Source organism: Embiotoca jacksoni, unplaced genomic scaffold, assembly GCF_022577435.1.
Source record: "Embiotoca jacksoni isolate LCO1_2020_lvr unplaced genomic scaffold, fEmbJac1.0.p SCAF_22, whole genome shotgun sequence".
Taxonomy (NCBI): domain Eukaryota; kingdom Metazoa; phylum Chordata; class Actinopteri; family Embiotocidae; genus Embiotoca; species Embiotoca jacksoni.
Window position 1 is genome coordinate 2,642,227 of NW_027185363.1, and position 25,643 is coordinate 2,667,869.

Genomic DNA, 25,643 nt, shown 5'->3' on the forward strand with positions numbered 1-25,643 from the left:
CAGATAAAATGTTTGACTTCCATCCATCGTCTCAGAGCATCTTCTCAATCCTCGCAGGACTGTTAGAAAACTGCACGCTGATTTTAAACTCGTCCCTGAGCCCAGGTCCACCGCTGGATAGCAGTCAACAGCTGTAGGAGGGATTCAGTTCGCTCCTGTCGAAGCAACCTGTTACTCAAGGGGAAGGAGACCCGCGACTGTAGATAAGGCGAACTGAAGTAAACTAACTAACAAAGGCTATTTGGGGGAATTAAAGACGACAAGCGGGCAGCTTGACTCAAAGTGTTCCCTGACACAAAGTCAGGAATCATGACGGCGCTTTCAGGAGGTTTACAGAGAATGATGAGACCGACTCCGCACCAGAACTACCCGCGGGGAGGATACTCGCTGGAAGGTAGGGCACCGACACTAGTTGCTACTCGTAATCTCAAGAAAACTTTGAAAGAACTTCTGCAAAGTTTACAAGTTTCTGACCAACTTTAAACCTGCAAAAATAGTATTAATAACGACTTTTCTTAATCTTGTGGCAATCTTGAAGTTTTAGTGTACTTTTACGAAACAAGCAAACGAACAGTGCTGCAATGATTTCTTTTAAAACTGTAGGCTATACATACAGGCCTATACCTATTTATATAGCCTATATTTTGTTTACCTATATGTTCATATTTTTTAAAAAAAAATTCTATCTATAAATATGTCATGCTTTGTTTAATTTTAAGATTTTTTTTTTCCGGCTCTTTCACGCCACTGGTGGAACGTTTTAACTTTAAAAAATAAATAAATTATTATTTAGGCTGAAAACCTACAAAATTCGTTTTTATAGATAGCTTTGCAGTACAGTAAAATCTTTGATTTGATATATTTGATTGAACTTTGAGAGTTTATCTGCTTTTATTAGACGGGCATATCAGATTGTGTGTTTTTTTTCCTCACCAATATAAATATAGACTATTGTTATTTTAGTAGGGTATATAAAACAATGACAGAACACATTGAAGTCTACAAGTTGTGAATTTCCCACTTACTAAACTGAATCCCATGCTGTCCAGTCTCCACCCCGTTAGGACAGGGTCGGGTCAACCAGCTCGGTGGTGTCTTCATAAACGGCAGACCTCTCCCCAACCACATCCGCCATAAAATCGTGGAGATGGCCCATCACGGTATTCGGCCGTGTGTCATCTCCCGTCAGCTGCGAGTGTCCCACGGGTGCGTCTCCAAAATCCTCTGCCGGTACCAGGAGACAGGCTCCATCAGGCCCGGGGCCATTGGAGGCAGCAAGCCAAAGGTGAGAGAGAGAAAGTTGTAATACATTTACAGAAATGTGACGAAAGCAACAACCAGTGCATTTTATTTCCAGTTGTGATTTTCATCAGAGAGTCAGGACAGGTTTTCAAAATTCGGCAACATATTCCCACCGTGGCACATGATTTAAAATGGTTTCACCTCAACTGTTGCTGAAACACATTAGTTATATAATCTGTGAATTCGCGATCGTTAATTCACTAATTAATTAAACAGTTGATTTAAAGCCACGGAGTTCAACGGAACATTGTGGAAAATCTTTTGGTTATATAAAATATAAACGTGAATAAAACTGGCTCTTTTCTAGCTTTTCAAATTATGGTGTGGCAGCTGCTGGCGTCCTAAATCGTAATTTTCTGCAAATTACAGACTTTTTGTTCAGTTGTGTTTTATGTGGTTGTTGATCTAAAAAAGTGCATTTATTCTTCTTCCCTCGAAAGCAAACCGCGTCTCCAGAGGTGGACAAGAAAATCGAGGAGTACAAGAGAGAAAACCCGGGCATGTTCAGCTGGGAAATCAGGGACAAACTACTGAAAGATGGGATCTGCGACAGGAACAACGTCCCCTCAGGTAGGCCAACGTCTGAAATGTTACAATAAACAATAAACCAGGACGGATGTGAGAATGATTGGCTCGTATTAGGCTACTCTACAAAAAAACAAAAAAACACCTTTATATTAATTGGACAGAATAAGCACAATTCAAGTTTCAGTCATAGGTTTTGTCAACAAGGAACATTTTTGAACCATGTTTCATTTATTATACAATCTTTATTAACTTATTGTTGTCCAAACCTTTCCCTCTTCCTCAGTGAGCGCCATCAGCCGCATCATGCGCTCTAAATTCGGCGGAGTTGGTGAGGATGAGGAGGATGAGGAGGAGGATGAAGTAGTGAAGAGGGCGATGGAGGAAAACGAACCGCGGACAAAACACAGCATCGATGGCATTCTGGGAGACAGATGTAAGTTCATTATTTTTTATGTGTGCCTTTATAGTGTGCCTTTAAAGGTTTTTAAAAAATAGAAATGAATGGGAATATGGAACCGTGCGTCTGACTGGCTTTCGTTGTTTTATTTGTGGCTCAATTGCGGGCACCTTTGTTTTGTTGTGTGTAGCTGTTGAGTGATATTCAGGCAGGTGAAATGAGTGGACTTGTGGATTGTTGGATCGTCAGCATCAATTTATTGGCATGAAATTTTCACAATAATAATAATACGTTAAAAATAAATACTGTAATTATTAGGCTACTTTAATGAATAAAATCTATCAGATGAATGATCATGTTAATAGTGTTTGGACGACTTTTACAGCATCAGGTGTTTACGCATGCGTTTAGACGCGCGCGAGTTAACAAATATGCAAATAGCTTAAAAAAAAAAAAAATCAAACATTTGTCTAACTTCCAAGCCTGAGAAACTTTTTTTTAAATTTTTTTTTTTTTTACACTTAATCGGACACTTGAGGATGAACTTCAGGGGACAAAGCATGGAGAGTCCATTGAGGCTCACACCTCAGTTTGACGCGCACAAAAGCCAAGCTCTGCAGTGAGCGGCTCAGTGGTGTACAAAAAGATGCCAAGGCCTTTCAAAATAGGGAAAGAAAGGGAGGAAAAAAAAGTGCGGTGACAAAAGGCCGGGAGAAGACATTATGAACCCGCAATGAGCGATGAATTATTCAGGGACAGCAATAGGCCCAGCGCGACCTGGTTTATAGACCGCTCAAAAAAGTGCCAGTTTGTGGGGATTGCCTCAGTGTTTACAGTGAGAAAAGAAAAAGATAAGGCAGAGGAAAGCTCAGACTTGAGGCAGACACCTGTTGATTTACGACCTGTTGAGGACTGAAGAGTGTTACTGCAAAAGGAAAGGTTGCTGTTGGAGACTTAACGCAGTCTATGGTTAATTATTGACGAGGAGTCCTTTAGGAACAGTGGTGTTTTGGAGTGTTATGTAATGATGCGCTTTTATTATTTGTGTTTGTTGTTGCAGTTTTTTTTTTTTTTTTTTTTTTCGGACGTTTGTTGAGTTTTAGAGACTCTGCAAATACAAATAAAACAAACATTAAGTTAATACAGCTGGCTAAAGGCCTGTGAACTTAGCCTGAAACGTGTTCAATTCGAGCCAGGCCAAGATAAAAAAAATTGAACAGTTCCGTTACTTTTGCCCACGGACCTTTTTTTTTTTTTTTTTTATCGCTGCTTTTTGTCTTTGCGCATCGAGCATGACGCCTTCAGCCAGTGAGCGCAGCGAAACCCTTCTCTTCACTAGATTAAATCCAAACCTTTTATTTCTCTTCACTTTCATCTCAGACAAAGTCCGCCCCTTTCCTTTCCGCCTAGGGCGCACACATTTAATGCAGTGTCTGTGGGCACTTCCCTCTCTCCCTCATACCAGGCGAGACCTATCCGTATATTGATTAGGCAGCGGACTCCCCAAAACTTTTAAAACTAATTTCGGATTTAAAAAAAACAAACTCAACACATTTGAACACAGAGCAGATTATTCGAATTGGAAATGTTTAAAGTTATCACTAAATTATGATGTACCATCTTCTCTAGCATCTTGTTAATCTGATTTGTTATCTTTTAATTATTGGATTAAACTTTAAGGAGTGTATTTGATATAACTAAAAAAACATGTATTGAGAAAATTTGAATTTTTAATAAATCTTTAATTAATAATTTTTTGGCTAATAGGATTTGTTTTTTTGGAAGAAAACAAATAACATTAACTATTTTGCATCAAATAGATGACATCCTACATGCAAACAGCTCTGAAGCACTTTTCCTATTGATATACAGAAGAGCTCTATTTCATTCTTGAGAGCTCTATTTCATTCTTGTGTCTCTTTGTGGAAGTAGTTGTTGTTTTTCTCTTTTATAGCACTTCATTAGAATGTGAAAAGGGTGGTTTGGGGACTGAGAGAGTGTCTTCTGGCCAAATATTGATTAAGTAGGTGTTTGCAGAGGCTATTGTTGTGGTGGAGAGAGGCCTGTTGCTCTCTGCCCCTTTCTCCTCTACCACTATTGTTGGCTTTCCTTAAGTGCTAAGATCAAAGCTGACTCATTTAGATTTATTTGTCTGGGAAAAGGGACTGCTAAGGTTTGTGGGATAAAGTATACTGAGCAGCCCCATGTCTGCATGGCATTAGTAAGTAGCTGGAACATTGTGGGAAGAGGATATTTGCTGGGATGGATCCGATGTTAAGTTTTTTTTTTTTTTTTTTTCTTGAGTTGGGGAGGTAGAATTTACTGCATCGTACAGAGTTTCCACAGCATGGTTGAGCAGTTTAAAAATCATTATTTGTGCCATTTATCACATTTGTAGGTAAAGTAAAAATATATCCAACTCAGTGTATCTTTGTTAAATAATTTTAATTGCAAAATTTAATTATGTAACAATGCCAATAATTTATTTCTTGCCATTGTGAGGTCTGAATTGATTAGTAGCACCCTTTCCTCAATTTATTACTGTTAGCACTTTAGCCTTTAGCCTCATTTAACTAATTAAAGTAACCAAAGTGGTGAAAGAGGAGTAGCCACTCTTGCAGGAGCCGTTTATGGCAGTGGGGGTGAAAGGCAGAAAGAAGAAGAAGAAAAAGAAAGCTCAGAAATACAAACAGTCAAAGGGATAACTTTTCTTTAAAGGGAGTCCTGCAGTGCCAAAATGAATGAGCCCAGTTCTTTCAAATCTGCCATGGTGAACGCAGTCAACATGTAATAATTGGTTTCATTGAGGTGCATTCCAACAATCTGCTGCCATTCTCCTGCCTCTATTGTCCGGAGGCAGGCAAATAGCCAGAGGGACAGGAGGAATCAAGTGCTGACAAAACATGAAAGATTTAGCTGCTTTTGTCAAAGGAGCTGAGTAGGACTTTGTTTGTGTAAATAAACTGGGTTACTGGCTCCCTGTGAAGTTGGCATGGATTTAAAATGAGGGAAATTTGGTGAGTGAGGCGAGCAGAAAGATTATATTTGTGTTTCAGGGTGTACCAAAATTTAAAAGCAGTCAAAATGTGGATGTAATATACGTTCAGTTCAAAAGTCGCCGAAGTAGAAATTATGACAATAACAAACTTCCACATGTGGCCGCCTTATCCAAGCCATCTAATCCAATTTTCAAGTTTCATAACTTATATTGTCAGGAGACATCGAAGAATGTAAACAGATACATTTCCCTCACACACAGAGAGCAAAGGCATCTGAGCAGCATGGCAATAACCCAGAACTGTAAACACACAGATAGATGTTGATTTTCTAGAACTTGTGACTGGAGGTTTGGAGGAGACAGAAGGCCTCATCGCAACCAGAGGAATGTCTGCTACAGCCACATTTCCATTTTCCTCTCAGGGCTGGATAATGGAGAATTTTATATGTCGGCCTCATTCTGAGTTTTCCTGTGTTAATAGTACTTGTAATAATTGTTTATCCCAAGAACTGCTGGGAAAAATAAACCAAAATTCACAATGTATTTGAGATAGATAGATAGATAGATAGATAGATAGATAGATAGATAGATAGATAGATAGATAGATGGATGGATGGATGGATGGATGGATGGATGGATGGATGGATGGATGGATGGATGGATGGATGAATGAAGGATGGATGGATGGATGGATGGATGGATGGATGGATGGATGGATGGATGGATGGATGGATGGATGGATGGATAGATAGATAGATAGATAGATAGATAGATAGATAGATAGATAGATAGATAGATAGATAGATAGATAGATAGATAGATAGATAGATAGATAGATAGATAGATGCTTCTTCTCTGTCTCTCCTTTCAAATATAAATAGTCAACACTTTCACGTTCTGTGTTGGCTCTGTCTTTCTCCAAAAAAAAAAAGAAAAAATCCACACTGGCTGATCTGCAACTGAATGCGGAGTCCATGCTTCATTAAAGCCTCTTTCTGCGTTGGCACCCTCATTGTGATCCTCCAATATTAATTCAAAGGACAATTAATGAATGCGGGCCAACTTTGAAGTAATGGGCTGGGGTCCTGCCCTGAGCCGGCCCCTCTGCGCTGATGTACTCTCCACATTCTCCCCACTAACCCCAAAGACACTGTGAAGTGACTGAAAGAGAAGCAATGAGCAATAGAAGGTCAAGGAGAGGAGCCCCAGCAGAAAAAGAGCTCTCTATTTCCTTGGAAGTATTAGCCAAGCAAAACTCTGTGATGGGGAGGATAAAGGAGCGCGAGGAGAAAAGGGTCGGGGCCAAGGGGACTCTGCAAAGAGGAGCACAATGGGATAGTTAATTGAGTAAAGCCAGACAGCGTTGTCAATCACTTAACTTTGTTTAGCCTCAGTTTTTGTGGAGCTGTTTCGTCCAGCACATTGCACATTATGGACACGCCAGCACAACTCTGTTGCTGTTTTGATTAATGTCCTTTTTCCTCTCTGAACAAAGACATCCGCTAAAATAGGCACTGACATTTAACATATACGTTTTAAAGGATATGTGTATTTTAGTTTACAGAATTTATTTGTCAAAAAAATACAGCTCAAAATCAGCATGCAAATATTCTAAACCCCCCCCCCCCCCAAAAAAAATATATCATGAATCTGTGTTTGTAGGATCAAAAAACAAAGTGGGGAATGTGATGATGGTTTCTCTAGCTGTAGAGTGTCTGTGAAGTTTTGTTGCAGGGTCAGTGGTGAGGCCGTCTTCGCTGCAGCGCTGTGCAGTTGCTGTGAAAAGGTCAGGGGCTAACCTAGGGTCAGTTGACTGTTAAAACTATCAGGCCCCAGGAAGACGAGGTTACAATAATGTTTGGGGAAAAGACATCAATTGACAAACTACCATCAGTGTGTCTCCCACCAAGGAATCAGATCATTTTCATTTTACAGTGCAGAGACTTCCTGAGGTTTTGTTGGTATTTGAAAATGTTACACTGGCTTCTCTGAATGGTTTGGTTGTCCGTCTCGCCCCAAACGAGGCCGGGCTGATGTGGATCTCTGCTGGTTATTCTCTGTTTGACTGGAACGTGCGGCAGACTGGCCTGTTGCTGCAGCCCTGCGTGGGTTCTTTGCAGTCGCTTTGTCCCTGCCCCGAGGGTGGAAATGCCACCGTGAAACTGTCACCTAACTGCACCACAGTGGAACTAAATAATAACCACCACACACTGGGCACGCATAATAGCCATGCAGGGCCATTTGTGGCTTTTTGTCACCGCACCAATATTAGACAGAGATACATCTTTCAACTTCATATCGCCAGCTATTTCTTTGTCAGTTAAGTGCCAACCTCCTGCACTTATTCACTCCTTTTTTTTTTTTCTGTCCATCACATCATCATCTCCCTCTCTTTTTCTCTCTATCTGACACCCCCCCCCCCCCTTCCCAGGCAGCTGCAGGGTTGCTGGGGGCTCTTTAGCAAGTCAAGTGAGCAGCCCACTCACTCCCATTTTTCCCTTAACTGTTAACCCCAGCTGAGCCCATAAGCTGTCAGTTAACTATTCTTTTCGTCCGGTGCATCTGCTCGCTCTGGCTCTATGTGGCATGCCACTATTTTATTCAGTGGCCCACTCGCACTACGCTCTGTGTCCTGAAAGGGCCAAATCTACTTCCCTGGGCAAATAGCTAGTTCATTTGTCTCTTCTGCCCTTTGTTTTGTGTTGCGAACACATGTCACCAGCTCAATTACCTTCTCTATTAACAGTCCCCGGAGGAAGGGCTAGCCAGCCCCTACCAAGACAAGGCTATAAACTTCCCCATATGCTCTGCTTCACTTTCTCTTTCTCTCTGCGGCTTCATCAGTTTTCCTTCATTTCACAATTTCGTACATCTTCCTTTAATATGAGTCTCTCTCACACTCTCTGTCACACGTTCCACCGCTTACAGTTTTTGTCATCTCTAACTACGTGTGAATTCGTATGCACATGCGAGCACAGAAACATGGTTGCGTGTGCCTGTGCATGTCTCTTCATATTAACGTCTCTTGAAGTAGTGCGTATGTATGTGTGTGTGTGTGTGTGTGTGTGTGTGTGTGTGTGGGGAGGGGTGAACGCTTAGCAAGACGAGTCCTAGCCGAGGTTGTCCATGCAATAAACAAGAGCAGTCTTTATCCTCCCAGTTGGAATCCTTTCTGGGTTTTTTTTGGCCTGTTCGAGGCGCTCCTGCTGCAGGTGAAGCTAATGGAACTGGACGTTCCTCAAGTTCACGTATGTGACCCTCTGGAGTTTATCTTCCCTGCCTGTCAGTCTCCTCTATTGATCAACATGGTTCTGTTTACCTTGACTGGTGGGTCTGTTGCATTGTCCTTTCTGTGTTGATGTCAGAGTGTGTATTATGTATCTCTATGCACATCTGTTTAGTTCTTTTTTTTTTTTTTTTTACAAGTATCTGGTCAGGAAAAGGAACTTGTTGAATTCACTTGTTGAATTCACTTGTTGAACACTTTAAACGGTACTAAATACCATCCATATCTACTCTGCTATCTAAACTAGCTTGTTATTAGTTTATTATCCCACATCCCACTTTGTTTTGAAACAACTGTTTTATGGATAATTCTTCAGCAGCCTCAATTTCCGCTTGTGGGATAATAATCTATCTTTCCATTAAGATTCTTGTCAGAGCCACAGACAAACTGTGAGCGGCGATGGAGTATTTTCAGCTCCCCAGTGCTTTAGCTGCAGCGTAAAATTTGATTTGGGTGTTTAAGTAAGGAGGTCGAGGCCTCCCTTTGTGTGTTTAGTATCCTCTTCTGTCGTTTGTTGCCGGGAATGTGTGGGAACAAGTCTGCTTCTGCATCGGCGTGCCTTATAAATTGATCCACGGCAGCGCAAGAGCCTTGTTTGAAAATGTCAAAGATGTGGCTGTGGCGACACGGTGAGCGCAGAGAAAGAGAGAAATGAAGTGAATGGACAGGACAGGTCCCACTTTTAAGAATGACCAGTAGCCCTATTTGCCTCAGCTTGGCACCCCACACCGCTTCCCCAGCATCTTCTTCAGGTGCCTTCAGCCTCCCATCTCCTCTCCATGTCAACCCTTCTACTCCCCAACCCCCAACTTTGTGCACCTCGGGCCGTGGAGGGAGGGGATGAAGGGGTGCTCCCCTGCTGTGCCCCTCCACAGCCCCCAGTGGCCCTTCTCTGGACCCCTTTGTGCACCCCTCTTCTCCCTCCCACTCTTCATTCCCCCACTCAGCCCCTGGCTCTACAGCCCCCCATCTCACCCTTCAGCCCCCACCCCACTCCCCTGCTGGGCAGGTGACAGGCCCCTGAATGCGGGCCCGGGCGTCCCTGATGGCTCCTACAGATGGAGCGTGGTAATCGGTCCAATAGAGCCCTGCCACAGGCTTTTCCCTGCTAAGATACAAAGGCTTGGCCACATCACTTCCAAAAAAAAAAAAAAAGAGACAGAGAGTGAGAGAGGAAGAGAGAAAAAGAGAAAGAGCAAGCCAGAGGATGACAAAAGCAACACTGTCGTTTGCCATTAAGGGAGAGTCTGTGACGGAGTGTTTTCTCTGTCGCTACTAATAATAAAAACAGGGAGGGAAAAAGGGAGCAAAAGACAGAAATAAAAGGGGCAAAGGAGAAGAGATCCACCCCCAACCCTGTAGTTAACATGAGTTACTGTGCCAATGGGGATCTTTCCCCTCCGAGGAGTTTTATGAGCTCTCCTTCCCTCCTTCAGGAATCTTTTCGTTTCTGCTCCGTCATTCATTCTTCAATCCTTTTTTTTTTTTTTTTTTCTCTCTTTCTCTCTCTCTTCCTTCAACATTAAAATGGTATTGACATTGCATGTTACTTCACGTGCAGTTTTTTTTTTTTTTTTTTTTTTTCTATTATTCTCTTCTGGTGGTGTAAGTTGATTAATGGAAGTTGCGCCTAATAACTTTGAGGCACAGTATTACTTTCATGCTGTGTGGCTTTCTCGTAACGCCTGCTGTATTATAAAATTTGCTCCAGTTGGTCTCCGGCCACAACTTTACTTAAACAAACTCCATCCCAAACTCATAGTGCACGCTCCAGGAGTATTGAAGCATCCAGCCAATCCCCAGCGAGTCTATATGCCAGCGTGGCGCCCTTTGGTTCAAATGTAATAAAGAGCTCTTCTCAGCATCAGAATCTTGTGTGCCGGCGGTCCTTAGCGCAGCAGCATTCCCAAAGGCCAAATCCGTGTGTAATGCCTGGTCAGACACACACTGGCAACCGGTGCAAACATTTCCTGCTTGGCTCCAAAGGCTCCAGAGGCAAGGGGAGATCCCGGTGCCCCTCCCTCCACGTCTGACTTGGCACTTTTTAATTAAAGCCTTCAATCTGGTGGGCAAAGGGAAAATGAGCAGTCTGGGGGAAAACAGAAGAGCTTCAGTCCTCTGCTGCTTGGTCGTTGCTTACACCTGTCTCGCCCTGCTTTTGAGTCCCTGATTTCTTCTCTCGCAGCGTAGGTGTTTGCTGCATAGTCTCAACGTCGAAAAGGTGCAGTGAACCCTCCTCATGAGGTTTAAGAGGTCCCTCTGGGATGGATTCGAACTCTTTCTGTCTTGTGTCCATCTGTGTTTGACACATTGTCATAGACTATACATTCACGGCGTGAAAGCCCCACAGCCCAGACGCAGCAGATGCATGTTTGTGAGAGTGCGTACGACTGAGAAAGAGAAGCGGGATTGGACACATGTAATGGTGGACAATGGCAGGCTGTCACGCTAGTTTGTGGTGCCTAATCATTATTTAATAGACGGGTAACCCTCCCCCCAAAATGAAGAAATAGTCCTCTGTCTCTCGTCTCAAGCCTTCTTCTGCTGAATTAGACCCCTATAGATGTCTCCCAGTTACGCAGACGCTCTCTTCTGCCCTCAACTGAACAAACAGATTAAAAAGCACCTGCGAAGGGCTGCCTTCCCCTCACTATGGGACCCTATCGGCATAGCACACAGCATGGCTAAGACTGTGAGAGACACAGTGTCCCAGGGAATCGATGCCCCGGAGGGATCTAGTCCTCTTTAATCCATGTTCAAGCAGCCTCTGGCTTTTGATCCCCTCAGGAATCACTGAGGAGTTTAAGAGAGCAGGAGGACACAATCTAAAGTGGCTCTGCACCATGTGTTGTACTCAGCATAATCTATTGTCTCCGATCTGGCCATTGTATCCCAACTTAGTATTGACTACAAAGTTTCATTCTGTATGAGCCTGGCACATATGAATGTTGAAGTAACAGCCTGTTTGTTTTGCAATTGCAGCCAGTCACTCGGACGAGGGCTCCGACGTGGACTCTGAGCCCGGCCTGCCTTTGAAGAGGAAGCAGCGGCGCAGTCGGACCACCTTCACAGCGGAGCAGCTGGAGGAGCTGGAGAGGGCCTTCGAACGCACACACTACCCCGACATCTATACGCGAGAGGAGCTGGCTCAGCGGGCCAAACTGACGGAGGCTCGCGTTCAGGTTAGACACACGCACGCACGCACGCACGCACGCACACACAGACGCACGCACGCACGCACACACACACAGACGCACACGCGTGTGCTTCAACCACAAAGTCCCGGAGACCGAATCTTGACAGCACAGCAACGTGTCAGTCTGTCATGGATATGTGTCATGTGTGCGTTAAATTGCCATAGGATGTTGCCACACATTCCTTACAGCCATTAGACACGTGTTACCCCCTTCCAACAACCCTTGACCGCATACTAGACCCCTTCTGTGCACGGACAGACACAGATACACTGCAGCCACTGTGTGTGAAGACAGCTTCCAATTTTTGCCAAAGTTTAAGCAAAAGGGCGATTTGAAGATCTCAAAATAGATGCTTGCTTTTGATAGTTTGCTAATATAGGCCCTCAGGCGTTATCTGAACCCTGTGACTCGCAGTAGCGCACAAAGATGTAATGTCTGTGGTTTCACTGCACACTCCAGATGTTAAGATCTCTATCAGTTCAGCTCCCTGTAATGGAACAGAGAGGCCTCACACACACACACACACACACACACACACACACACACACACACACACACACACACACACACACACACACGCGTGTGTATATATCTATATCTATATCTAATCTATATGGCACCAAGCACAATAACAAATATAGCAAACCATATAGGCACTGTATGTGTGAAGTCCCTTTGTTAGGTTAGCAGATAAATAAACACTTCTTACGCTTGTCTACGTTTTTCTCTCAGGTGTGGTTCAGCAACAGAAGAGCCCGGTGGAGGAAGCAAGCAGGAGCCAATCAGCTGATGGCATTTAACCACCTCATCCCAGGTGGTTTCCCTCCATCAGCTATGCCAGGCCTGCAGTCCTATCAGCTATCAGACAGCCCCTACCCTCCGACTTCTCTAGCTCAGGGTGCGCACAACTGAACACACCCGAATATACTTTTACGTTTATTCCTTAAAATGTTGGAACTGAATCATCAGCAGATTTGATGACATGAAATCTGTTCTTATAACAGTCACTTGTTTTCTTGATTTACGCAACATGGGATTTTAAGTCGAATGTTTTGCTCATCAGCTTCTGAGCAGCCCAGCACGGTCCACCGGCCGCAGCCTCTACCACCCACCTCCGTGCACCAGAGCGGGCTCAGCTCATCGGCGGGTTCCCAGGATGGAAGCTCGGCATACTGCCTGTCTTCTGGACGACACAGCTTCTCAGGATACTCGGACAGCTTCGTGGCTCCGACAGGACACAGCAACAGTGTCAACCCGGGCATCAGCAACAGCCTCTCCCCACAGGTTAGCCTGAAACACACAGACATACATGAAGAAACATTAGCATGCATGTACATACTACACCTGTACACACATCTAATTTGTCTCAAAAAACACACACACATCTGTCTACCTGCATCATATCAGGAAACAGCTTGTTCATGAAATGTACCGTATGGTTGGATAATAATCACACAAACACACACACACACACACACACACACACACACACACACACACACACACACACACACACACACTTCTGTGTGACCTCGGAGGTGTCACTGCGGTGACATTGATGAAACCTTGTTAGGCTAAAGGACTCGGTAGCTTTTCATTTTTGTTTATTCTGACAGACAGTTTGATGAATTTAAAACGTGGCACACGTCATTCTTTGGAGACAGACGGGACCAGACACCAGGAAGGATGTATGGATGTGGGATGATGACACAAATCAAAACTGAAAAGACAATTATGGTCGATTACACAGTCATCAGTGTCCATCAGTGGCTCCCTACCAGCCCAGAAGATGGACTAACAGGCGTAAAACGAGCTTTTAACCGCCACAAAGGGTGGCCGGCCCACATGCAATGCATGCTGGGTACTAATTCCCATGAGAGAGAATCTCAGACTCCTGTCAGGCACAGATAAAAAACTGCCTCAGGCAGGTTTGTTACTATTTGTATGCCTGAGGATGTATAGAACAAGAAGCTTCGTTGTAGCTGCCAGGTGCTCGGTCAGAAAGTGGTAGGTGGCACCATATTGGCTGAAGCTATAATTGACTGCTTTGATATACGAGTTCTAATTATGGACGAGAATTTGTTGTTTCCTTCTTAATAACAAGCCATATATACTTTTAAAACATTTTTATTTCTACTGGACAGATAAAAGTATGCACAGACAGGGGAGTGGAAATAAAGAGTGTCAGCGGTTGATGGGTTTTAATCTTGAACTGCTCTGCCAATTCAGAATCTGCACTTCAGATAATTTCTTTGTTGAAGCATAACTGGTATGCAAGCGTACTAGTAGCTGCCTTCGTGTAAGCGGTTGTGGTTCGAGTTCACACACCCACAAGGTCACCAGGGGACTTTAACGCCAATAAAGAGGCCAAAGGTACAGAGGCCTCATGGATGGTTTCGACATTAACCTCAGTGGGAAGGTCTGTACAGAGTGGACATCTCATCTTGCACATCGGACGGCGTGCCCTGAATGTTTTCTCAGTCTGGAATTGCAATCACTGAATGTTCCAGTGTCTTAATTGATTGGAATGAAGAAATCTATCCCCTCCTAACAAAGTGTGTAATTTATGCAAATGACTCACTTTGTTGGCTAATTTGTTTTAATTTATGTATTCATTGCAGCTGTTTGAATGTATATTGCAATACAGTTTTCTCCATTTCAGATGTGGATAGAATTAATTTCCTGATTCTAACGTAATAAGGGAGAGGAAATGAGAATTGATTAAATTCTATGACATTGATAGTTAATACACGAAGACCTCTTTGCACTTCGAAAACTTTACAGCTGCAGTTTGTCAAATAGCCGCATAGTATGGTTGATTTTCTATCAAATCCAGCCTGGTATTATCTGGTCATCTGAACTCCAAATCTGTCTATAAAAGCTACTCTACCTACTATTCTGTATCCATCAGGAGATTCAGGGGTTCATTTAACTCCAGATATGATCACATTAAAGCACCATGGAGTTTTGATATGGATATAATTTACTTTAGATAGGTGATATTCTTGTCTGAGCAGTTAGCTTTGCATCAGGAGCAGCAGTCAGGCCGATGGTTTCCCCCGTCTCTGGCGTTTCACTGCTGATCTGGTGCATACCAAAGCAATCCTTTCTCACCAAGGAAGCAAGCGGCCAGGATTTGCACCCCCCTGAGACCTAATCCCCGGAACAACCTCAAAACAGACACACCATCGGGAACTGCTGCTGTTTCAGTTGTAGTGCAGGAACGCATGAGCACGTAGATCAGACACAGACCCGACACAAGCATGCGCATGCCACACAAACTCATGTTTGCACACAAATGCATGGAAACCCAAGTGATGTATACATTACATTTAAGTTCACGAGGAACATAGAAAAAAAACAAAACTTAATTTGAAGCCAGTAGAAAACTGCTATTTTTAAGTGATCATTTAATTAATTAGATTATTTAATGAGCATTTTTTTTTTCACCGAGGCCTTGTTCCTATTTATTGGTGACACATTTTTTTAATCTGTAGAATCTGTGCATAAATAAAAATGAATATATTCGTTGTTATTTATTTAAAAATATCCAAATAATTTGTGGAAGAGCCTGACATACACACTTTCTCAGCAGTAAGAGAAATGCTGGTTTGGTTGGCGGGCCACATATCAGATGTGTGAGGTCAGATCCCTCCGACAGACAAACTTTAAATTACATACATTAAAGGCACCTGAGGTTACCTCAGTATGTGCACATGTGCATGTATGTGTGCCAGCTGGCTGTCAATCAGGAAAAGCCTTGTTTTTACATCATTCCCTGTTACTTATTCTTCACCTTTCCTTTAGTCCGAGGGTGTTTGGTTTGGTTCTTGGCTTTAGCTCTGTTTTCTCCTACATGGACTGTAACTCTTCTTCTCTCTTTCACTCCATTTCCGAAGACATTTTCATGACTTCGCTTCTCACGCGATCCATTGTGCAGCTGCTCACAATGTATCACCGATACCCCGACACCCCTGACATCGGAACAAAAAAAAAAAAAAAAATGCTCCCTGCTCGTGCACGCACACACACCTACGGTTGCATACACGGCTCTGTACGCAGGAGAGGTAGCTCTCAGAGCCATACACAAACATGCCCGACCCCTCATTCCCTCGTACCCTTTGGCCTCTTTACCCGGGCCTCACAAGGACACGGTGATTTCAGGGCATCAAGAGAAGATGGGAAAGTAAAAGAAAGCGATACAACTCATGAGTGTACACATTTACTTTATTTTCCTTAAATTCCACTTAAAACACATCACACTCTCATTGTTTTTACAAGTTTGGCCAAATCTAGACTCTTTCTTTTCTATTTATTCCATTTGTAAGAAAATGCTACGAGTCCGCAAATGTCATGACAAGAAAGAGTAAGAGGAAAGAAAAATATTTTCTTTCATCTACTTCCATAAATATGACAGGATAACTCCATCAGAAACCGCTAGTTGGCTAAAGGATTGAACTCTTTAGCCACTGTCAGCTCCCCAGTCAGTCAAGCGGAGTAAAGAGAACCACATGTGTGAGGGAAGCCAGTAATAATGTATTTCTGACAGTGAACAAAGAGAGGGCCTACACTTAGGCCCACCTGAGTGGAGTGGAAAAGATGACTGAATATTGAAGCATCACGTAAAAACAAAAAGAAAAAGAAAAAAAAGGAGAGAATAAATTGACTTTGTGTGATGTATTTTAATTTGAATGTCATGGTGCAACCAGAACATCTTTTCCTATTCTAATCACCCGGTTTTCCCTCTGTGTCCCCCTTCAGGTGATGGGCCTGTTGAACCCAGGCGGAGTGCCACATCAGTCCCAGAGCGACTTTGCCCTCTCTCCACTGACCGGAGGCCTGGAGCCCAACGGAGGCATGGCTGCCAGCTGTCATGGCTCCCAGCGCCTGGAGGCTATCCCAGGCCTGACCAGTATGCCTACTCTGCCGAGCACTCAGTCTTACTGCCCACCCTCCTATACTTCCCCAGCCTACGCCGTGGACCACCACCCTTCCTACCAGTATGGACAGTACAGTCAGAGCAAGGTAAATATACTTTGTTTGCCTAAAGGGGGTTTTCATACTGATTCATACTGACTTCCCAGCTGATTAAGGGGTGTTTAAAAGAGAGGTTGTATCCTCCTATATAACCTCTGCTCTAGCTGTGTGCTTTAGTTTAGATTTTCTAACTCCTACCCCATGTTAACTGCACAGGCCCCTCTGATGAGTGAGCTTCTCAAATCGCCCTGCGCTGCGCTGAAATTACATTTGTGTTAGCGAAAGCTAGTGGCCAGGTTGCCTCAGTTTACATTACCATCATTGGACCTATGCACGCGGCCCGATGCTTAAAACCCAACACACACATTTTCACTCGCTGTCCTTTCATGACCCCGTATGATGAGCCTGCCCATCAAATCCTCAGTGTAGCTCACCTAGCCATGTAATGACCCCTGTGTAACAAAGATAGCCGCCCAAATGAAAGGAGCCACTTCCCAAAGCGTGTTTGACAGGAGGGAGGGGGGTGGGGGTGTGTGTGAGGGTGGGGGCGGTATGCCGTTGGGGCTGATCTGAGGTACACTACCACATGTTGACTGGCCCATCAGTGGCAACATCTTGATGTCATTAATTTAGCCAGTCCTGGGAGAGACCCACTTGTAGCTTTTGGGGGTTTGGTAAAATGTGTGTGTGTGTGTGTGTGTGTGTGTGTGTGTGTGTGTGTGTGTGTGTGTGTGTGTGTGTGTGTGTGTGTGTGTCTGTGTCTGTGTCTATGTCTATGTGAGAAGCAGGAGTATATGTGTACAAGTATAAAAGCAGGGTAAGAGGCTCTTTAACAGGGGGCGATTATGGCCCTTGGCAGGCCAGGATTAGAACCATGTGTCCCACTGGAGGTCAGATTTGAAGTTGTTATTGATCAGTGAAACAGTGCCAGAGATTCAGGTTAAAGCTCAGTCTCAGCAAACCAACCAACCACACAAAACTCAAAGAAGGTCTGCAGATATTCCCAAAGCTCTTTACCTGTAAGTTTTATTATTTAACCTCGGACCCCAGTTTCCACCGTCACCTGCTCTCACCTACTCTTAAAAAGGCCTCCTGTCATCCGCAGCCCTTCTTCTCAACTTCACGCCTCTCATTTGACTTTCTCTTTCACACTTTCTCCTCTGTTAGCCATCAGAAGATTAACAGTGAATAAAATTAAAAAAAAAATCTTGAATCCCCTTTATGTCGTCCTCTGTCCTCCTCAGGTGCCGTTCATTATATGAAGCCCCTCAACCTGGCCTGAACAAGACGCTCGCCTGCCCACGCTGACATTCATCCCTGGAGAACACCACCACCCGCTGCCTCTGCCAACTTCCCCAGCCCCGAGGACAGCAAGACGGGACAGGAGGAGGTGGAAGGGTTGACGTGTTCTCCTTCAGCAAGGAAAGAAACTACTTGAAGTGGAGGTGGAGCAACGGCGACAAAGGGGGTCAACTGGAATAATTAGGACCAAAGGCACAGCCTCTCCCGTTACCTGATACTGGCTTTTGCTTGTACGTCACGTCACCCTCCGAGGACCAAGCACGCTTCGTTGTCCACGCTTCATGAGGAAAAGCAAAAGGGATGGGGAAATGGGGAGTAAATACATTCAAGACCTGGTATTTGATTTTTGTAATAAGTGGCAGAGATGCAGGTTGAGGTGGACTTTTTAAAGCCGCCTGGTGCTTCTGTGGCCCAGCTCGATAGGCGAAGGGTGTGTCTCATGGTTGATAGTTATCAAAAGGCTGGAAAATGCGTTACGCTCAGCTGCAGTGCTCTTCTTGGAATGTCTTCATCACGATGTCTTAGGACAAGGACATGAACTGTGATGTGATTCTTGTGATGAAAATGTGACTATGCCGGGAGAACCAGTAAAAAGGCATGAAGTGAAGCCAAGTGGAGTCACAGTGAATCCGCTGCAACCCAAAGAAAGTGCAATACATTCATACCTCACGTAATGTAAATTAACACGGATCAAATGTCCCTGATTATATCCTCGAACACATGCTCTCTCCTTTTAATGTCATTAATTCTGGGTTGTATGCATTGATCAATCAGGGGAAATCATCAACAGATGAAAAATAGCAAACATAGTCATGATGTCATGAAGCCAAAAAAAAAATCTCTGCCAGTGAATACATTATTCAGTTTGACAGTTAATTTTTTTTTTGTTTTTTGCATGTTAAATTAGTTTCCATCAGGAACTATTAGTTCCATTTCTTATTTATTTAGTGTTGTTCAAGTGTCTCTTCTGTGCGTCTTGTATAAGCGCTCCTCAGTGGTTAAGTCTTACACAACGTTCATTATTCACGTTTTTTCCTTTTGTATAATTTTCATTTACAATGGCGTGAAATGATTTTGTTGTAAGAAGTTTTGTGTATAATATAGCACTATTTACTATTTATAATAAACTACGTGAAAACGTTGTGATTTTGAATTGGTGTCATTTTAAATTAAAAACCTTCACGTTTAAATTTGACAAATTTAAGGATTAAAAAAAAATTGTAAATAAATAAGGGCTTCTGCAGTTATTGCCCAGAATTTAATATCTGGCCGGGTGAGGAAAACATAACAGTAAATAATTGGACAGCAAACCAAGTAAATGAAAGGAAAATAAAAGTAGTAGTGGCAGTAGTAAATCTAAGGGATTCTTTTTGATTTCTGGTCACATTTTCTGAGACTTGTGCAGGATGCCTTGAGGCGACTTGAGGCTGCAGTCCTGTGGGTTTCCAGCTGTTTTTCACTTTCTATCTAAATCCAGATAAGCAGCAGAGTGACAATAGCTACTCTGTGAGTGCTGTGCACCTCATGCACACTCCTGCAGCACTAAATCATAAATATATCCCTTTTCATAAACACTCCTTTTGGACAAATTCCTGCTCCCTGGTGGCTCCTTCACACCCCTTAATGACTAAAGCAGAGCTGCTGTAAATGACATAAGCACAGCAGCCCGCAGACACACCGGGACCTCGGTCGCTGACATGACTATACAGGGTTCAGAAGGCTGCAAGCTCTCAGCGCCAAACAGAAACAAAAACACTGTTCACCCAGTTGGCAGACTTCTCAAAAGGTTACAGATACGGCCGGTGCATTTTTATCATTCCGGGTCGTTTTGTTTTCCTCCTCTCTTCTCAAGTTTTAAGGATCGGGTGTGCAGCTGTCCATGTCATTCACAGTACATGTCTAAAAGGAGCATTTATGAGAAGGTTTTTCGGTGCTTTAATAAGTTTTTAACATTTTTCTGAATCTGTGTTTGAGCATGTTTGTTTGCACTTGTTTATGCTCCGTTTGTGTGTTCAAAGCGATAAGATCAAGACAAGATCGCATTTCACTATTTTCTTTGCTCTACACAAACTTTTCTTTTTTTTTCTTTTTTTTTTTTTACAAGTGCTCAACTTGTAAGACACAGTGAGTGAAAAAGCCAAAGGGTTGCTTTGGAGCGGAGTGTCAGTCAAGCAGCAACACACTGGAGACAACTTAACCTCTGACCCCAACACTCTTTGAAATGAGTAGACTACTTGACCGGAGCTGACAACAATCCAAGTGTCTCTGCGGCTTCCAACCCCCAAATTGAAAGTGAAGGAAGGAGTACAAAGAGGATGGGCTGGAAAAAAAAAAAAGTTGCAAATTGGAAAAAAAAAAAGAGTTGAAAGGGATGTATATAAAAAAAAAATACTTTGGACCAGAACATCATCTTAGAATGTATGACTAACTGATCAATTTCGAATCAACATGACAAATGACAATTCTGTACAAATCGTCCTAAAATGGAGGCCATAGTCGTGCTTTTATGATATTTCGCAGCACAGGAAAGAAGTGGGCTTTATCTCCGAAATACCACCTTATCAAGTCTCTTGAAGAGTGGGCGGGTGGCTCCCAGCATGCCTTTCCTAAAATGGTGAGTGCCTGCCTCTTACATTTGCCATTTGTTGCCCTTTTTCAGTTGCCTTTGTCTCTTTTCTTCCTTTGTTTTTAGCTTTATTTGTAATATTCTTCACTGAGCCTCTCTCCCACTGCTGACTTTGATACAAAGAGCATGAACCGGACCCTCCTGCTTTCTCTTCTCACCAGATGCCGACAGATTTTCGGGGACACTGGTATCGGCGGTGGACTCCAAATCAACGGGACTGTTTCCAGCACCACAGTGAGTCCTCTGTCCAACACTAGTCACGTGTTCATTGTCTCCAATTCCAGGGAGACTTATGACAACGCTTACTTCTACATCCTGTTTGTGATGCTGTTCTACTCCTTCCTTGCCGCAATACTTCTTAAGTGCTTCGTAAGCAATGATGAGGAGAAAAAGGATCCTGACGAGGAGTTCATGAGTACTGGGCAGCCTACAACACAAACATCCAACGCAGGCCACATGGCAGAGAAGTTTTACTTTGAAGAGGAGAGCGGCCTGTGAGCCACAGGCTTTCTAAGGCGACGGGGGAGGAGGAGGAGGAGGAGGAGGAGGAGGAGGAGGAGCGATGCATATGGGGGATGTTTTGACAGTCACCAAGCCAGAAAAACGTCAGTGCAGACCACTCAGACAAGACCTGCTAGTGATTTTGCAAAACCTGTAGTACGTTCATTCCCCCCTCTCCCCCCCGACTCCCTTCCATCTGAAAATCAGAAATCTCACGCGAGCCGGCCGGTCGGCCAGCCGGTCGGTCGGCAGGCAGGAGTAAGACGCCTGCCTCTGATGATCTGAGAGAGGGTGGAAACACTGAGACGTGTGGGTCAATGGCAGGCCGGAATCTCCTCCTGTGAGGCCCAATCAGGATCAATAACACCGGGGCCTTCGACATGCACACACCGCAGGGAACCAGGGGATACCTCAACAGACTGCTGGTGTAGACAACTTGGACACTGTGTGTGTGTGTGTGTGTGTGTGTAAAGAAGAGTGAGTGTGCATTAACCGGCCCTTTCATTTTCCTGTTTGTAAATTCAGTTTGAAGTTAATTTAACAAAAACAAATTATTCTACTGGATTAGAAAAAAACAAAAAACAAAAAACGTTAGGCTTTTCTATTAAACTTTAAATATTGCGGATAATTTAAAAACAGTGTGAGAATATCCAAACACACATTATAATTTGAAGTGGTGTAATTTCACTGATGAAACGATGAACAATAAGTCAGTTATATAGTCCAACCAGTCAGACCAACATTTTCAACAGTAGCCAAAAAATGTGCCTTTAAAATGGACATACATAAACAATGTTAGTGAATAAGATAAAATGACATCCCACCCTCAAATTGGTTCTAATTAGAGCCAAAGCTCCATGCAATAGCTGGGACTGGGCAACATTCCTTTGCCATTACAATGTAACTGATCTTTGGAGACTCGACGCACAGCTACAGGGCCGTTTCAACCTCCCGGTGACCCCCGCATGATCTAAGTTTACAAAGCTGTGGCGAAACGTGAACCCAAGACTCACTACGTAGAATTAACTTCAATTGCGCAGCGGGATTGTGGAGAGGATCTTAAAAGAGAACACACGCTTCTGATTTGCGCTGCACGCTGCACGCCGCAAACGTTACCTTTGCGGGGAAAGGGAGGACGCTTCAGATTAGCAAGCTGGCAGCTGAACAGGTACAGTATGATTCGCCTCTCCTGTGATTTATGCGGAAGCATAGGCATCTAAGAAAGGAAAGAAACTCGGTTACATCGCTGCAGTGTAGGTCAATTAAATCTCAAAAGGTCAAAGGTGGGACTGGACAATGCTGGTCTAATTTGAACTATCCGCTCTTAGAGGTTGTGCCGGTCCCTGAGGCCACGGGGACCTGTTTCCTTTTCATGCCCCATAATTACATTTTTGTCTCATCCTCCTCCCATGAAGTGCTGGGGTCACCACGTGTGCACCCCACCTATAACTAAACAACACTGCCTTCATGTTTTGAGCGAGCTTGCCCCAGTATTTAACTCTCATCAGATAGTGCTGACTGAACAAATACGCGGGTTTAAGTCACTTTGTTTCCTATGAGCTTCGAACCAGGAACTCACAACAAAGAGCTGTGCACTCTGTTCTCAGAGTGTAGCTGCAGCCACTCTGGTAGACGTGTAGAGGCTTAATGTGTCTGATCTTCAGGCTGCAAAGCATTCGCAGCTCTACCGGTGCAGGGTTTGAGCCAGCAATACAAACATACAAAGTAACAACGCATGTGTGTACTGATGACAGTTTACGTTTTTTTTTTTTACTGATACTGTCACTGTGTGAGGCATATTAGATGTCTGAGCTAACGTAAGAAGCTATAAACATATTTTAAAATCATTTATTTACCTCCTTTTAAAGCAGACTTTAAGTTAATAGTCATTGTTTGTGCATGTGAAGAAAGAGATGCTCCAATAAAATGTGTTTCACTGCACAAACTGAGATCTGTGTCACTGACTGTACCGTGATTTGAGCTGGTGGTGGCCCTGGAGTCTGGTCAGTGGTGGGAATGTGGGGATATGCTGCCATCTGCTGGTAAAGATGAGACAACATTAAATCCACAGTTGAACTGGTTTCTGTCAGTGTTGTCACCTGCTACAACCTGAGGTGGTAATGAGTGAGTAGAGGTGTAATCATTTTTTTTTTTTTTTTAGATGTTTACATTCTTATAATTTCATTCTACAGCACGACAACGACACCAAACCTCCAGCCAGATTCATAAAGAGCTATCCTCAGTGACAAACGGAGCAAGGAGTCATGTAGTCGATGATATGGCCCCCACAGAGCTCTGATCTAAACATCATGGAGTCAGTATGGGATTAAAATGAAGACGTATAAAATGACCTAAATCCACAGAATAACTGGCAATTTCTCCAAGATGCCTGGAAAAATCTATCTGCCAAGTACATGAAAAAACTGTGAACAAGTGTACCAGGGAGAGCGGATGCTGTTATAAAAGGCAAAGGATGATCAAACTAAACAGTGATGTAATGTTGATTTTTTTTTTTATTTGTTTGTTTGTTTATATGCAGTAAAAAAACTGCTCCAACAGTTACATTATTATTTTATTTTTTTCAAAACTTCCTGTTATTGTTAATTATATGTTACAAAGTATAACCGATGCTGTTAAATTAAGGCTCTGGTTTAAAAGTTCACAAATAGCGTGTTAGTAAAACAGTGCTTGTTTATTCACAATTAGATAAACTGATACTTCAAACAAGAAGACAACGTACAGGGGACTGTGGACAGATGAAGGTGCACTTAATTGTCACAGGCTGCAGCTTCATCAGCAGCTGGATCATCCATTACCCTGAGCACTTTTAGGATTTCTCCCCCCAGCTGATGATACAAGTTAGAAAAGAAGATACAAAAAAAAAAAAATATGAACGGACAGAGGCAGTGAGAACTCCCATTTTCTATTCAACTTCATTGGTCACCCAACAGCATGATTTCAACATGGGTGCTCATAATAATGTGTATGCCCGTTTCTCCAAGCACCCATGCTCAGCTATAGGAGCATCACATTGGAAAAAGCAAGGCACTCAAATACAAACACCTATGTCTAATACACACAAGTAATGTCTTTCAGTAAAGCTAATTATCTCTAGTTTAGTTAGAGCCACAGGTTAATGCAAGAGCAAAATCAGCAAAACTCAAGTGAAATATCCTCTTTGCTATTATTGCCTTGTAATAATAACGGAATCTAATCATTATTTTTTTGTCACATTGCAGATATGGATGTCTGGTATCATTCCCCACTTTTTTGTAGTCCCATCAAAGGAGAGAAACAGCACCACTCTTGAGTTGTAATGTCTAGAAAATATCAGTAAGTATGGTAAAAAAAAAAATGGAAATAAATATGGAGCTCAGGAGTTAAAATCGCACTCCATGGACAGCTCATTCACATTCGGTAAGGAAGAGCCTGCACAGAGAGCGTTTCCGTTTCATTTGGAGTCGTCTGTCTCACCCACGTCTGACAAATCAGATACGCTAATCAACATAGTTATCTAGGTACTGCACACTTTACTGCCACTATACATGTATAAACATGACATAGAGCTGCTGCCGCTGTTCTGTAATGTGCTGATCACACTGTTGTAGACTTACTTCAAATTATTGGTTCGATCCATGGATGTTTTGATGAGAACTGGATACTGGAGTCGAAGATGCTGCCTGCTCACTTGAATGCAAACTGCTGGCCTGAGACAGGAGCCATGAAAGACGACAAAATATAAACTTGCTAATGCGTTGCGCAATCCCTTGCACATGCGCATTTTGCCGCCAATCAGCAACATCCGTGGTTTAAAGTAACCATAAATACAATACCGGTGAGGATGGCTTGATTGTTTCCTGTATAAAAAAATGTCTGTTTCCAACGGCGGCGCCAGAGAGGAGTTTGGTTAAGCATTTAAGTCGAAAGTGTACACTTGTTTTCCCCGAAAAACTAAAGTTGCCGGATTTATTGCGCATCATCCGCCAAGCATCCCCAGGATTTTTTTTTTTTTTTAAAATTTTAAACAATGTTCATATTCTGATGTATGAGTACTTTAATTTATAATTTGAATGAAACAAACAACAACAACAAAAAAAACAATAAATACATTATTAAAACCACATTATTTTGACGAAAAACGTAAAACCAACACAGGTTTGATTCGGCCAATGAGCGCAGCAACCGAACCTGCGATCAGGGACGTTGTCCGGGGAGTGAAGACTCAATAAAAGTCAATAGAGTTGTGAATCTAAAAGGGCCCTTACAGATGACGTTAATTGGTCGTGTGAAGTTGTGGACACAGCGCTAGTCTTCAAGGACGAGGACCAAGGAACGCTGCAGGATGGAAATGAGGAAGGCGACCTGCCCGCCTTGTCAACTGTCAGTGCATGATAATAGCAAGAGGCCCCAGGACGAGCAGTTCTTCACATCATATCGCACCGTCGTTTTGGAACGAACTAAAAAGTTTTACCAATAGCTGGCCGCCTCGATACGCACGGCTGTAATACGCACGGGTCGCCAAAGGTTTT

At 43.2% G+C, this 25,643-nt stretch overlaps 1 protein-coding gene and 1 long non-coding RNA gene across 2 annotated transcripts; one reads left to right on the forward strand and one right to left on the reverse strand.

Moving 5' to 3' along the window:
• pax3a (paired box 3a) lies at positions 1 to 19,128 on the forward strand. Its single transcript, XM_069157253.1, has 9 exons — positions 1 to 394; positions 1,050 to 1,285; positions 1,743 to 1,872; positions 2,114 to 2,263; positions 11,494 to 11,693; positions 12,441 to 12,606; positions 12,772 to 12,992; positions 16,470 to 16,733; positions 17,930 to 19,128. The coding sequence occupies exons 1-9, from the start codon at positions 310 to 312 to the stop codon at positions 17,945 to 17,947; spliced, it is 1,470 nt and encodes a 489-aa protein (XP_069013354.1). The 5' UTR covers positions 1 to 309; the 3' UTR covers positions 17,948 to 19,128.
• Positions 12,591 to 24,813, reverse strand: LOC138202904 (uncharacterized). The gene is made up of 4 exons (XR_011178682.1): positions 24,729 to 24,813; positions 23,085 to 23,153; positions 22,231 to 22,330; positions 12,591 to 12,998 (listed from the first exon to the last, which is right to left on the reverse strand). It is a non-coding gene; the product is annotated as an uncharacterized lncRNA (long non-coding RNA).
• Between the last annotated feature and the right edge of the window lie 830 nt (positions 24,814 to 25,643).

Coding starts and splice junctions, on each gene's coding strand:
- pax3a (XM_069157253.1), top strand. CDS start 310: ATGACGGCGCTTTCAGGAGGTTTACAGAGAATGATGAGACCGACTCCG. Junction 1,873..2,113: donor CAGGAACAACGTCCCCTCAG/GTAGGCCAACGT, acceptor CCTCTTCCTCAG/TGAGCGCCATCAGCCGCATC. Junction 12,607..12,771: donor TCCGACTTCTCTAGCTCAGG/GTGCGCACAACT, acceptor TTTGCTCATCAG/CTTCTGAGCAGCCCAGCACG.